Raw genomic sequence first — 15,464 nt, 5'->3', positions numbered from 1 at the left:
CACAGTTACACACGCACAGACATGCGCACAGTTACATGTGCACAGTTACACACGTACACAGACATGCGCACAGTTACACACGCACAGACATGCGCACAGTTACACACGCACAGACATGCGCACAGTTACACACGCACAGACATGCGCACAGTTACACACGTACACAGACGTGCACAGTTACACATGCACAGACATGCGCACAGTTACACACGTACACAGACATGTGCACAGTTACACACGCACAGACATGCGCACAGTTATACACACGCACAGACATGCGCACAGTTACACACTCACAGACATGCGCACAGTTACACACGTACACAGACATGTGCACAGTTACACACGCACAGACATGCGCACAGTTACACACGCACAGACATGCGCACAGTTACACGCGCACAATTACACATGTACACAGACATGTGCACAGTTACACACGCACAGACATGTGCACAGTTACACACGTACACAGACATGTGCACAGTTACACACGCACAGACATGCACACAGTTACACACGTTCACAGTTACACACGTACACAGACATGCGCACAGTTACACACTCACCGACATGCGCACAGTTACACACTCACCGACATGCACACAGTTACACACGCACAAAGACATGCGCACAGTTGCATGTGCACAGTTACACACGTACACAGACATGCGCACAGTTACACACCCACAGACATGTGCACAGTTACACACCCACAGACATGTGCACAGTTACACACCCACAGACATGTGCACAGTTACACACCCACAGACATGCGCACAGTTACACACGCACAGACATGCGCACAGTTACACACTCACAGACATGCGCACAGTTACATGCGCACAGTTACACACGTACACAGACATGTGCACAGTTACACACGTACACAGACATGCGCACAGTTACACACGTACACAGACATGTGCACAGTTACACACGCACAGACATGCACACAGTTACACACACGCACAGACATGCGCACAGTTACACACTCACAGACATGCGCACAGTTACACGTGTACACAGACATGTGCACAGTTACACACGCACAGTTACACACGTACACAGACATGTGCACAGTTACACACGCACAGTTACACACGTACACAGACATGCGCACAGTTACACACGCACAGCCATGCGCACAGTTACACACGCACAGACATGCGCACAGTTACATGTGCACAGTTACACACGTACACAGACATGCGCACAGTTACACACGTACACAGACATGCGCACAGTTACACACGCACAGACATGCGCACAGTTACACACGCACAGACATGCGCACAGTTACACACGTACACAGACGTGCACAGTTACACATGCACAGACATGCGCACAGTTACACACGTACACAGACATGTGCACAGTTACACACGCACAGACATGCGCACAGTTATACACACGCACAGACATGCGCACAGTTACACACTCACAGACATGCGCACAGTTACACACGTACACAGACATGTGCACAGTTACACACGCACAGACATGCGCACAGTTACACACTCACAGACATGCGCACAGTTACACACGTACACAGACATGTGCACAGTTACACACGCACAGACATGCGCACAGTTACACACACGCACAGACATGCGCACAGTTACACACACGCACAGACATGCGCACAGTTACACACACGCACAGACATGCGCACAGTTACACACTCACAGACATGCGCACAGTTACACACGTACACAGACATGTGCACAGTTACACATGCACAGACATGCGCACAGTTACACACGCACAAAGACATGCACACAATTACACACACACACAGACATGCGCACAGTTACACGTGTACACAGACATGCGCACAGTTACACACGCACAGACGTGCACACAGTTACATGCGCACAGTTACACACGTACACAGACATGCGCACAGTTACACACGCACAGACATGCGCACAGTTACACGTGTACACAGACATGTGCACAGTTACACACGCACAGACGTGCACACAGTTACATACGCACAAACATGTGCACAGTTACACACGCACAAAGACATGCACACAGTTATACACATGCACATGCACAGGAAGATAAAACACCAATTTTTAAAAATTTCCTAAGCTTTTTAAAGTGAATTCAAATTCTGAAACTGCGATTGTGATGTTTGGTCCTGCTGTTGAAATTTCTCAGGTCAGTAACAAACGATGTCAGTATTAATGTCAAATAGTAGATTAGGTTCCCTACAGTATGGGCACCCAACCCATTTCCCTCTGATTAATGCACCTAACACTATGGGCAATTTCCCATGGCTAATTCACCTGACCTGCACATCTTTGGACTGTGGGAGGAAACCGGAGCACCCGGAGGAAATCCACACAGACACTGGGAGAATGTACAAACTCCACACAGTCAGTTACTCAAGGCTGGAATTGAACCTGGGACCCTGGTGCACTGAGACAGCAGTGCTAACTGCTGAGCCACCATGAGGACATCCAAAGCAGGCACTTTGCTGGGTGACTTTCAGGAATACTAGTGCAGGCTGATTGCCCCCTGCAGAGGTGCTCATTGTCCTGTTGTACTGACAGAGACCTGCTGACTTTGGTCTAACACCAGGAATCTTCCTGATCTTTTAGACAGTCCAGTACTCGATAGCTTAGAGTATTGACCAGTAAATCAACCTGAGGAAGTTTTACTGGGAAATGGTTATCAAACCAGTTTGCTTGAAGCATCAAACTGAAGACTGCAGTGTTCATGTAATAAACCTGCATTTTCTTCTATTGCAGACAGAAGAAGATTATATTCCTTACCCTAGTGTCCATGAGGTATGACACCCTGACTGTTTATTCTGAATGATAGACTGATAATGGTGCTTGCCATTGAATGGAGTTTTGTGCAAAACCTTTGATGTGTTGTAAAGCAGGTCTCAATTTCTGTTGCAGCTTGGCTTTGGTTTGGATACTCTATTTACCTATATATTTGTTTGTGCATGTAGTTACTGCTTTCAGTTCTTTTTGCATTAATACATGTTTATTTTCATGTGTGGGTGGTGTTGCTCTCTGAGCTCCTGCTGTGTGGGAGTAGGCTCCTGCGCTATCAATGACTGTGCTATTGCTTTTTGGACAGTAGATGCACGGACAGGATTTTAGCAGCAGTAAAGACTGAACCACATTTCATTACAGGAGGTTCAGAACTTGATAAATGAGCGTTAAATGATATAACAGAATGGTAGTTTCACTGTACCGAGGGAAGGAAGTGAGTGATCTGGAGAAGATGCAGAGGAGAATCACCAAGATCTTGCCTGATATGGAGTGCTTCTGCTATGACGGGAGACTCAATATGCTTCAATGGTTTTTCTCAGAACAGAGGAAACTGAGGAAGACCTGTTTGAGGTGTACAAAATTACAAGGGGCTTAAATAGGGTTGATAGAAATTAAACTACTCATCTTAGAAAAGGGGTCATTAACCAGGAGCACAGTTTTAAGGTTAGAGGGGATTTGAGGGAAATCCTTTCCATCCAGAGGGTTGTGTGTATCTGGGAACTCACTGCCTGGAAGGTTATTGAGGCAGGAACCCTCATAACATTTTGATGAGCATTAAAAACATCGCAGCTGACAGGGCTATGGGCAAAGTGCTGGAAAATGCTATTTGATTAGATTGATACTTGATGACCAGCACGGAGTTGATGGGTCAAAAGGTATCTTTCTGTGCTGTTAATACTCTCTAAGCTTTACTATCTTCATGAGTGTATTTGGGGTTATACTAAATCTCACTCTGTGTAAAACACCGTCAAGAGAATGATTAACTGCATTCCAATCAATGTTTAATCTTCATTAAAATGTAAATCTACTGAACTGTCATCATGGGTGTGACTTCAATCATACTGTTTACAGCCAGAGGTGAAACCAATTTTATGTTTAAAAAAAATAGTCAGTGTAGTATTGTCTTCATAATTAGATTTGATGTTTATACTTTGGTGTGTACATTCTAAATAACTTTGAGTGATTGAAGGTGAAGTTTCAAAGCATTCTTTGTGCAGTAGATGTATACAAAATGAAAATCTATACACCAAGCATTGTTGAAGCAGATTTCAGAACTAGTTTTTCAAAACCAATTAGTTAGCTGTTTGGAAAAGCAGAATGTTAAAGATTACAGAGAGGAAGCAGTGGGGAGTATGACCAATGGGGGATTGTTTCCGTGTTGTGACAGTGAATGATTTTTAAAGCAGGTAATAGGCTGCTGGGATTAATCTGACTTTGATTCCTAGGTCAACAGGCAGTTTAGCTGATAGTAAACCAAAGTATTGCAGACTTTTTTAATTTCAAAAATAGACGTTATTCATAAAAATATCTTTATGTCCATACATCGTCAGTAAAGCAGATCATTCTGTAAAGGAGTGCATGAAGAAACAACCAAATATTGCAGTCTGACTCCATCCAGAAACAAACCAAAGGCATTTCTTTCTTGTACAAGATTATATTTATATACATTTGAGGCATTGGGAGGGTCCAAAAACTGAACTGACCCCCATTTAACTTTGACACAAAGACCTCGGACAGTGGTCTTTCCCCAGTGTGCTTTGTTGGCAACTGCCCCAAGCTTCAGTGTGTCCCTCAGCACCTGGACCCTGGGATGCGTCAGTCTGTAACACTCAGCCAAAGTGTTATATAGAACCTTTTAAAGACCCTATCAGGAAGGATGTGAGCCTGAGTTGGAGGCGGCGGGGGGGTGCGCTGGGGGAGGCTGGGGGAGGGGGGGGTGGCTGGCTGGCAGGGGGGACAATATCACCATTTTCTGCTGGGATCTGCTGTCAGTGCACAGACTCATGTGGTCTATGGCCAGTTCCAAATGGACTCAGGAGCCGAAGGTCAATCAAGGCAACAGTGAGGTCATGTTCTTTGGGACTGACCAATCCTTTATCACCTTCACTGTCAGGGCAGATTACCTGAAGGTGCTGGGAATATGGGTCATGAGGGTTGATTGTGTCGTTCCCTGAGCAGACTGTCGGTCATTCAGTAGAATGCCTTATCACCAGAACTTTCCAACAAGCACCAAGACATCTCTTGGCTTGTGGACAGAAGGGCATTACCTGTGAAATCCTTCATGTACGCCCAGTCAGTCTGTACCACCGTATGCTGCCCACAAAGTGGCTGTGGGGAGGGGAGGTGTGGTCAAGGTAGAGACTGTTAAACATCTCCTGCTGGGAATGTGCCTTTGCAAAGGAATTCTGGAGGAGGGTGCATTTAAATTTTTTGAGGTTCGTCTCGAGCAGTTCAATGACGTGGGACTCTGTGCTCTACAGTCTGTTCCCTGGGATGCACACCAAGACAATCATCGACTGCACTTGGAGGACCATCAACTCGGTGAAAGATGCTCTTTGCCTGAAACTTGCTGGTTTTCCGGTAGAAAAGCAAAGTATTGCAGTTGCTGGAAGTTTGAAAGACAAATTGGAAATGCTGGAAATTGCGGGTCATGTTCAAGGGACAGAGGGTAGTTAAACCTCTCATTATGACCATAATTGTTCTGAAGGAGTGAGATGTTGAATTGGAAATGTTAATGTTGAGATAAACAGCTTAAACAACACAGATGTAGGCACTCCCCAGAACATGAATTTGTTCACTTTATCCTTGAACACATACTAATTTGCATTATTTAATCAAATTAGTTACACTGGCAAATCTCTTTGTTTTATGGAAAATGGATCAATTGAAAGATATTCTGAGGTTCCATATATTTATAAAATTCTACTCATAGTAAGCTCAAAGTTTTAATTTGCGCTGTTGTCAAAGTCAACGATTTCAGACAGACTGCATTGAAGGAAGTTCTAGAGATGCTCATCCAGAGTGTACACATGATCATCTTCTGAAGGTGTCTGGTTTCAGTCACTCAGCGGTTTTCTTTTAAAAGAACAATGTTTGCAATGTTGTCAGTTGGTTCTCCAGCCTCTCCTGCATTAACAGCAGTGTGAAAGCTTCAGTAACCCCTGAGGTAACGGTTACAACTGCCAAAATAAAAAAAGGAATGTTTCTGCCGTTTATCTGGAGGTTCCTCTGATGTTACGCCAGGAAACCGGAGAAAGCTGTTAAAATTGTCCCAGCAAATACTTCTCTCATCTCTATTCTCCAAATTCATTTTCTCATCCACGACTCTCTGGTCTTATTGGTAATATTGTTAAAATAACACCTTTGATGAAGCAATGTGTTCCAAGGAGCATCCCAGCTTAGGGTTCAATTATATTAGTAACTGTTATTTGGGAATTTCCTCTCGCGCAGTACATTGACCATGCTGCTTAGTGTTTATGGTGTTGAAATGAAATCTCAATTGCTCTGTCTCTCCTGCTTCCCACCCTCCTATGTCTCTCTTCAATTTTTAAGAGTTTTAAGACCCAGGTTTGTTCTTGCCAATCACCACTATTCATTTCACCTCATGTTTGCATCTCTTAATGGTGCAACATCGAGGGCCGAAGGATCTGTACTGCGCTGTAATGTTCTATGTTCTGAGTTCTCTTTTCAATGTTGGGGAATCTAAATCACAAACCTTCACCCAAATTCTATATTGTAGCTCGGTATATAATCCCATGTTGTGCTTCCTGCCTGACTGCCCAGATGTTTGGTCCGGGTAGTGTTGAAGATCCATTTCCTTGGGTTATCCACTCTTTGAGGAGGGGATGTTGGTTGAAATCTCTGGTCTTTATTTTAGGTTCTCCAACGTGAGGCTCCTTATCCTATTATCCTGCTCCCTCAGTTTGGAGGTTACTGGATCGAGGGAACAAATCATGAAATCAGAAGTCTGTCTGAAACAGAGCAGCTGTCATCTCCTGCATCCAAACTCAAACTAGAGTGTAATTCTATTGCCAAGCTCTACAGGAAACATTTCTTGGGAAAGGTATGGAAAACTTGATCAAGTTGTAACATATGGAAGAATCCATTAACTGTTAATAAATAAACTCTTCTTACAAAAATAATCCAAAATGTATTCTAAAATAACAGACATATGACATCGAGGGAAATTCTAGTGGTGTCACAGTCCAGAGCACCAGTCCCGCATTTTACTTCATGTCTTCAGAAACGCCTTGTTTTATTCCATCGAGTTTTAATGCCGACATCTGCAACATTACACAATGGAATTCTCAGTCTCCGTTCATAAATATATCTTAAGTACATCATAAAGGTTGCAAGCATGAAAGAAATTATGTAAACTATTCACAAAATGATTTATTTTCTCTGTCACAAGTCTCCCAGTTTCACTTGTAATAAAGCAGTCCCACTGAATTATCAAATGTGCTCTGTGCCAATGATGTGTAGCAGGAAAAGGAAGCTTCATGAATTTGGAAATGAAAGCATGTAAGATGTGAAAAGGTTGTTCTCCCCTTGTGGCAGAGTCTAGGACCAAAGGGCATCATCTCAGAGTAAGGGGATCACACATTTAAGAGATGAGGAGGAATTTATTTTCTCAGAGGCTCGTGAATTCTTAGAATTCTTTACTGCGGAGGACTATCATGTCTGGGTCATTAAGTATATTCAAGGCTGAGATAGACAGATTTTAATCAGTAAGGGAATGAAGCGTTATGGGGAAGAGGCAGAAAAACACAGCTGAGAATGATCAGATCATCTATGATCTCATTGGTTGGCAGGGCAGGCTCGATGAGCTGAATGGCCTATTCCTGTTTTGATTCCAACTGACATGTTCAGACTCGAGCTGATCAGTGTCATTCATATGGAATGTGACATCAATCTCCTTATGAATATTTAATGTCATGTTTGTCCTTTTCGAACAGGAACATTTTAATTATTACTGCGTCGACAGTGCACTCGGCCATTTGGTATTCTCCCTCAAGTATGATGTCATTGGTGACCAGGAACACCTCCGACTGTTGCTCAGGTGGGTCCAGGGATTTGAAAATCCTGTGAGCGTATCACCCACCAACACATCCCACACTGGCATTGGCTCATTGACAATACTCACTTCCCAGAGCAATTTGTTACAAAGGCACCATTTACAACTCCCTAAATATTCCAATTATTTCCAGCAATTTGCAAAATAATTGCCTGTATTTAGCTAGTCAAAAAGTTCTGCTGATTTCAGCTGAATGTTACTCTTCAGACAGTTCTACTTGACTGGTCACACCTCACTAACATCTGGGGATGGGCTAGGGAGAGTTTCTTGGGGCAGTCACTGCCCATTAACATCAACCTCAGCCAATGGTAGGGCAGAGGCGAGACAAGCAGCTGGGAGCACAGAGAAATCCCTTCTGATTGGCCTGTACTGGAGTCAGACTGTCTGAGGGTGGGGTCTGGGAGTGAAGGTTAGACAATCACTCTGTTTATGGGGTGAAGGAGGGGGTCACCTTTTCCAAGGGAGGTGGCAATGGTTCACCTCTGGGAACACTGTACCTGGTAATGTCACTGTTGCTTTTTGCTGTGCAATTATTAAGTGAGAATTCCTGACTTTTAGAAATAGTTTGCTAATAGTTTCATTAGCAGAGGGATTGAATTCAAGAGTCGTGAGGTGATGTTGCAGCTGTACAGGACTTTGGTTAGGCCACATTTGGAGTACTGTGTGCAGTTCTGGTCGCCTCACTTTAGGAAAGATGTGGAAGCTTTGGAGAGGGTGCAGAGAAGATTTACCAGGATGTTGCCTGGAATGGAGAGTAGGTCGTACGAGGATAGGTTGAGAGTTCTCGGCCTTTTCTCGTTGGAACGGCGAAGGATGAGGGGTGACTTGATAGAGGTTTATAAGATGATCAGAGGAATAGATAGAGTAGACAGTCAGAAACTTTTTCCCCGGGTACAACAGAGTGTTACAAGGGGACATAAATTTAAGGTGAAGGGTGGAAGGTATAGGGGAGATGTCAGGGGTGGGTTCTTTACCCAGAGAGTGGTGGGGGCATGGAATGCGCTGCCCGAGGGAGTGGTAGAGTCAGATTCATTGGCGACCTTTAAGCGGCATTTGGATAGGTACATGGATGGGTGCTTAATCTAGGATAGAAGTTCGGCACAACATCGTGGGCCGAAGGGCCTGTTCTGTGCTGTATTGTTCTATGTTCTATGTTCTATGTTTTCTTTGGTTTGATTCTGTAAAGTGGAAAATTGATGCTAGCATCAATTCTTCAGTGAGTTTGAGGCTGTCATCTTATTCCAGGAGTTTGACTGAAACAAATTAATGTTCACTGCTGTGGGCTCAAGCCAGTGGTCAGACCTCCAGATCATTGCTTTTATACAGTAATTTTTTTCCAGCACACATGGGTCCAATATCTGATACCTGAGTCTAATTTTCAAACCAAATTCTATTATTTTTACAGTATATCACAAGTCTCTTTAAAATTAGCAGATACATTTACTTAAAGTCTTCATGAAAATGTGCTTGGCAAAATAATTCCCCTTTGTTTAGAAATATAAAATTTAATTATATGAAATAATCTTGTGCATAGGTTAATTTACATCTTTTCTCCACAGAACCAAACATAAAACCCACCAGGATGTTGTTCCAATATCCTGCCTCACTGAATTCCCCAATGTGGTTCAAATGGCAAAGGTGTGTATCTTTCCTGAAAAACAATAAAGTCTTTCCTGGTGAAATGTTTAAGGTGGATGCACTGCAAATGTGGATATGAAGCTCTGAGTTTCCTGTAGCTAAAGTAAGCTCTGTTTGGAAAGTTGTGTCATGGTGGTACTTAGAGTCATAGAGTCGTACAGCATGGAAACAGACCCTTTGGTCTGACCATAATCCCAAACTAAACTCGTCCCACCTGCCTGCTCCTGTCCCATTCCCTTTCCCATTCATATTCTTCTCTAAGTATCTTTTAGATATTGTAATTGTACCCCCATCCACCACTTCATCAGAAGGTTCATTCCACATGTAAACTATGCCCTGTGTAAAAAAAATGCCCTGTGTAAAAAAAAAAAATTGATCTTCATGTCTTTGTTAAATCTCTCTCCTCTCACCTTAAAAATGTGCCCCCTAGTCTTGAAATCCCCGTCCTAGGGAAAATTCATCTACCATTAACCCTATCTATACACCTCATATTATATAAAGTATAATATTATATAAGGTCACCCCTCAACCCTCTACATTCCAGTGAAAAAAGTCTCAGCCTATCCAGCCTTTCGTTGTAACTCAGACCTTCCATACCTGGCAACATGCTGGTAAATCTTTTCTCAACCCTCACCAGCTTAATAGTATCCTTCCTATAACTGGGCAACTGAAACTGGACACCCTACTCCAGAAGAGGCCTCACCAATGTCCTGTACAACTTCAACATGACGTCCCAACTCCTATACTCAAAGGACTGAGCAATGAAGGCAAGCGTGCTAAACGCCTTTTTAATCATCCTGTCTATGTGTGATGCAAGCTTCAAAGAATAATGTACCTAAACCTCAGGGTTCTATGCTCTACAACTCTACCCAAGGCCCTACCATTAATTGTATAAATCCTATTCCTGTTTGTTTTACCAAAATGCAATACCTCACATTTATCCAAATTGAACTTCATCTGCCATTTTCAGCCCCTTGATCCATTTGATCAAGTTTTCTTATAATCTCAGAAAACCTGCTCCACTATCTACCATGGTGTCATCTACAAACTTACTAACCATGTCTTCTATATTCTCATTCAAATAACTTAAATAAATGACAAACAAAAGAGGATCCAGCACCAATCTCGGTGGAGCCCCACTAGTCACAGGCCTTCAGTCTGAAAAGCCACCAACCACCATCACTCTCTGTCTCCTGCCATAAGGCCAATTATGTACTCCAATTGGCAAGCTCACACTGAATCCCATCTGATGTATCTTTACTAATTAGGCAACCATGTAGAACCTTGCCAAAGACTTTTCTAAAGTCTAAGTAAACAATGTCTACTGCTCTGCCCTCATTATCATCTAAGAAGAGCCAGGAGGGGACATGAGAAGTCATCAGCAGATAGGATCAAGGAAAGCCCTAAATCTTTCTACAGGTATTTCAGGAATAAAGGAATGACTAGAGATAGATTAGGGCCAATCAGAGATAGTAGTGGGAAGTTGTGCATGGAGTCAAAGAAGATGGGGGAACGCTAAATGAATATTTTTCATCAATACTCACACTGGAAAAATACATTGTTGTTGAAGAGAATACTGAGATACAGGCGACTGGACTAGACAGGATTGAGGTTCACAAGGAGGAAGTGTTAGCAATTCTGGAAAATATGAAAATAGATAAGTCCCTTGGACCAGATGGGGTTTTTATCTAGGATTCTTTGGGAATCCAGGGAGGAGATTGCAGAGCCTTTGGCTTTGATTTTTATGTCGTCATTGTCTGTAGGAATATTGCCAAAAGACTGGAGGATAGCAAATGTTGTCCCCTTGTTCAAGAAGGGTAGTAGATACAACCATGGTAATTATAGTGAGCCTTACTTTGGTTGTGGGTAAAGAGTTGGAAAAGGTTATAAGACATAGGATTTATAACCATTTAGAGAGGAATAAGTTGAGGGATGATCAACATGGTTTTGTGAAGGGTTGGTTGTGCGTCACACACCTTACTGAATTCTTTGAGATGGTGACCAAACAGGTGGATGAGGGTAAATCAGTTGATGTGGTGTATATGGAAATCTATAAGGCGTTTGATAAGGTTCCCCACGGTAGGCTATTGCACAAAATACAAAGGCATGGAATTGAGGATGATTTCATGGTTTGGATCAGAAATTGGCTAGCTGATAGAGAGTAGTGGTTGATGGGAAATGTTCATCCTGCAGTTCAATTACTAGTGGTGTACCGTAAGGATCTGTTTTGGGGCCACTGCTGTTTGTTATTTTTATAAGTCATCTAGATGAGGATGTAGAAGGATGGATTAGTAAGTTTGCGGATGACATGAAGGTCGGTGAGTTGTAGATAGTGCTGAAGGATGTTGTAGGTTACAGAGGGACATAGGTAAGCTGCAGAACTGGGCTGAGAGGTGGCAAATGGAGTTTAATGTGGAAAAGTGTGAGATGATTCACATTGGAAGGACCAACTGGAAGAAAGAGTGTTGGGCTATGGGCAAGATTCTTGGTGGTGTAGATGAGCAGAGAGATCTCGGTGTCCACGTACATAGATCCCTGAAAGTTGCCACCCAGGCTGATAGGGCTGTTAGTTTTAATTAGTAGAGCGATTGAGTTTCAGAGCCACAAGGTCATGCTGCAGCTTTACAAAACTCTAGTGCGACTGCACTTGGATTATTGTGTACAGTTCTGGTCCGCATTACAGGAAGGATGTGGAAACTTTGGAAAGGATTCAGAGGAGATTTACTAGGATTCTGTCTGGTATGGAAGGAAGGTCTTATGAAGAAAGGCTGAGGGACTTGAGACCGCTTTTGTTTGAGAGAAGAAGGTTGAGAGATGACTTAATTGAGACATATAAGATAATCAGAGGGTTTGATAGGGTGGACAGTGAGAGCTTTTTTCCTTGGATGGTGATGGCTAGCACAAGGGGACATAGCTGCAAATTGAGGGATGATAGATATAGAACAGATAGCAGAGGTAGGTTCTTTACTCAGAGTAGTAGAGGCATGGAATGCATTGCCTGCAACAGTAGTAGACTCGCCAACTTTAAGGGCATTTAGATGGTCATTGGATAAACATATGGATGGAAATGGAATAGTGTAGGATTGATAGGATTCTGATTGGTTCCACAGATCAGCACAACATCGAGGGCTGAAGGGCCTGTAATGTTCTATGTTCTAATATATCCACAATTGAAGTTGGTCTCACAGGTCTATAGTTCCTCGATTTCTCCTTTTGATCTTTCTTAAACAAAGGCACAACATTAGCCACCCTCCAGTCATCATGCACTTCACCCATCGTTATACATCATATAAATACTTTTGCAAGGGGTCCAGCAACTTCCTCCCTTAATTCCCAGTTCTGGGATACATTAGATTAGGTCTTGGAGATTTATCCACCTTTATATTTTCTAAGCTCTCCTGGACGTCCTCCTAAAATGTGAACTAATATCAAAACATCACTGTTTATTTCCATGCATTCTCTCGCCTCCATTACTTTCTCTGCAATAAAAACTGATGTGAGATATTCATTCCCTCAATGGTCCAAAGTGTTCAGGCTTCTCTGCCAACAGAGCCCTGGCTGGTACAGTGATTGGGTACAATCCTGGTACCAGCTCAAATCTCAAAGACGGCAGCTTGTTGGATGGGAGCAGCAGGTTCTGCTATTTTCAGATGTTTCCTGGTTTTAATTTCACACTCTTCCCAGAGGAATGTGGTATGGTTACCTGTTCCAGTTCCAGATGAAAATGATAACAGGGACTTGTCTGTATCTGTTTCTCTGAAGTGTTGCTCAAATTATACTGAGCTTTCTCTCAGTACTCCAGAAGGCAGCGACTGTCAGCATTAGTGACAGCAGTATTAGTGCAGGGCAACTGTCTTGCTTTGTATTTTATTTTCTGTATAAATGGTTTTGCTACTGAACTGAGAATTAGAATGAGGTTTATAGTCAAGCAGTGATCAGACTTGGCCTTTGATTGAGGACAGAGAGAACTCCCTCTGAAGGAAAGCCACAGTGAGTTTATAGCAAACTTTCTGAAGCTTAACTTAAAGCTTGTTTGTAATTTTTATAAATAACCTGGGTGAAGGCTTAAAAGGATATGTTAGTAAATTTGCAGATAACACTAAGGTTGGTGGAGTTGTGGATAGTGCTGAAGGATGTTGCAGCTTACAGAGGGACCGAGGTAAGCTGCAGAGCTGGGCTGAGAGGTGGCAAATGGAGTTTAATGTGGAAAAGTGTGAGGTAATCCACCTTTGAAGGAGCAACAGGAATGCAGAGTACTGAGCTAATAGTAAGGTTTTTCCTGCCGTTGGAGATCGGAGTGATTTTAATTATCGCATGCATCTCCTTATTTCATTTAGCTTAGAGATAAATAGCAAAATATTGGAGATTATTTGGAAATACTTCTAAACACTTCAATGATTAAGAGACCAACTTAAAAAGTTTAGTAGTTGGCATTTTAAAATTTTCACCTTGGTTTCTTGAAGACAGTGTGGAATTTTGAATAATTTTAAAAGAAACTAGCACTGCCACAACATATGGCAATTGAATGTAAGTACTGCTGATGTTGAGAAGACTCCAGAACTGCTCAGTAACTCACCCAATATCAATCTCATAGCCTTGTCACTTCACTATCATGATGGGACTGCAACAGCAAAACTCAAGGATATTTCAGTTTTGATGAGTATGCAAAATTATCTGACATTTTTCTGTGCTTCAAGCCATTCCTGTCAAAACTCCTCAAAATACTTTGAGTACCATTCAAGAGAATGAGCATGTTTTCGATTGAAATCATCCAACAAGAGCAACTCCTGTTAAGTATCATTTGGTTTACTGTGTGTGTATGTATGTTTGTGAGACAGAGAGAGAGAGTGTGTGTGTGAGAGTGTGTGCGTGTGTGTTTGAGAGAGTGAGAGTCCAGGTCTGTTCCAGCCTGCAGTGGTCTCCCACAATACACTGTTGATCAGTGCACACTTGTGGTAGAGATCCTTGTGTCAGATCAATTGGTGAATAAGACCTGATGTCAAAGGTTGAAGTGATCTTTTGTTTCTCTATCTGCAGCTTGTTTGTGAAGAAGTAAATGTGGACCGTTTCTTCCCTGTTTTATACCCTAAGGTAGGTCTCAATATGAGTATTTTTCAGCAGAATGTTTCTGTCCCTGTTTTTTGCCCATGCTAGGAATGTTAATGTCAAAATACTATGTAGGAATGAAGTTGAATGCATTGAGCTGCCAGGAGTTTTGTCACACTTTCTTCTGTATTTTACAGGCCTCACGGTTAATTGTAACATTTGATGAGCATGTCATCAGCAACCATTTCAAGTTTGGGGTTATTTATCAAAAGTTTGGCCAGGTGAGTCTACTAGGTCCTATTGTTGGATTGATAGTGCAGTACAGTAAGATTTCTAATGATTCCTTTATTGCTGTGCTGTAGGAACTTGCGGGCCTCATTCCCCTACTTATTTTTATTTCAAAAATATACATTATTCATAAAAATATCTTTACATATATACATAGTCACTAAAGCGGTTCAGTTCTGTACCAGAGCATATGAGAAAGCAAACAAACATTGGAGCTATCCAGCAAACAAACCAAAGGTATTTCTTATCTGTACAAGAGTTTATTTACAAATGTTTTAGGCACCAAGAAGGTCCAATAACTGAACAAACCCCCATTTAACTTCAGCAGGAAAACCTCAGACAGTGGTCTTTCCCCACTGTACCTTGGCAGCAACTGCCCCAGCACGTAGTCCTGGACCTTGGAATGAGCCAGTCTGCAACACTCGGTCAGGGTCAACTCCTTCAGCTGGAAAACCAAACCATTTCAGGCAGATCAAAGTGTATATTTCACTGAGATGATGGTCCTCCAGGCGCTGTTTATGTTTGTCGCAATGTGCATCCCGGGGAACAGCCTGTACAGCACAGAGTCCCACGTCACAGAGCCGCTCGGGATGAACCTTGACAAAAACCACAGCATCTTT

At 42.5% G+C, this 15,464-nt stretch overlaps 1 protein-coding gene across 23 annotated transcripts in view; it reads left to right on the top strand.

The window, feature by feature from the left end:
• Positions 1–15,464, top strand: part of rap1gapa (RAP1 GTPase activating protein a) — a 558,062-nt gene that overhangs the window by 451,193 nt on the left and 91,405 nt on the right. For all 23 annotated transcript variants that reach the window (XM_072585952.1, XM_072585944.1, XM_072585950.1 and 20 more), the window contains 6 exons: positions 2,763–2,801; positions 6,676–6,861; positions 7,754–7,857; positions 9,432–9,510; positions 14,548–14,601; positions 14,754–14,837. In XM_072585952.1, coding sequence (XP_072442053.1) covers positions 2,763–2,801; positions 6,676–6,861; positions 7,754–7,857; positions 9,432–9,510; positions 14,548–14,601; positions 14,754–14,837 — 546 coding nt within the window. The remainder of the gene's footprint in view (positions 1–2,762; positions 2,802–6,675; positions 6,862–7,753; positions 7,858–9,431; positions 9,511–14,547; positions 14,602–14,753; positions 14,838–15,464) is intronic.

This window comes from Chiloscyllium punctatum, chromosome 16, assembly GCF_047496795.1.
Source record: "Chiloscyllium punctatum isolate Juve2018m chromosome 16, sChiPun1.3, whole genome shotgun sequence".
Taxonomy (NCBI): Eukaryota; Metazoa; Chordata; class Chondrichthyes; order Orectolobiformes; family Hemiscylliidae; genus Chiloscyllium; species Chiloscyllium punctatum.
The sequence above is the reverse complement of the archived record's forward strand: the minus strand, read 5'-3'. Positions and strand labels throughout refer to the sequence as shown.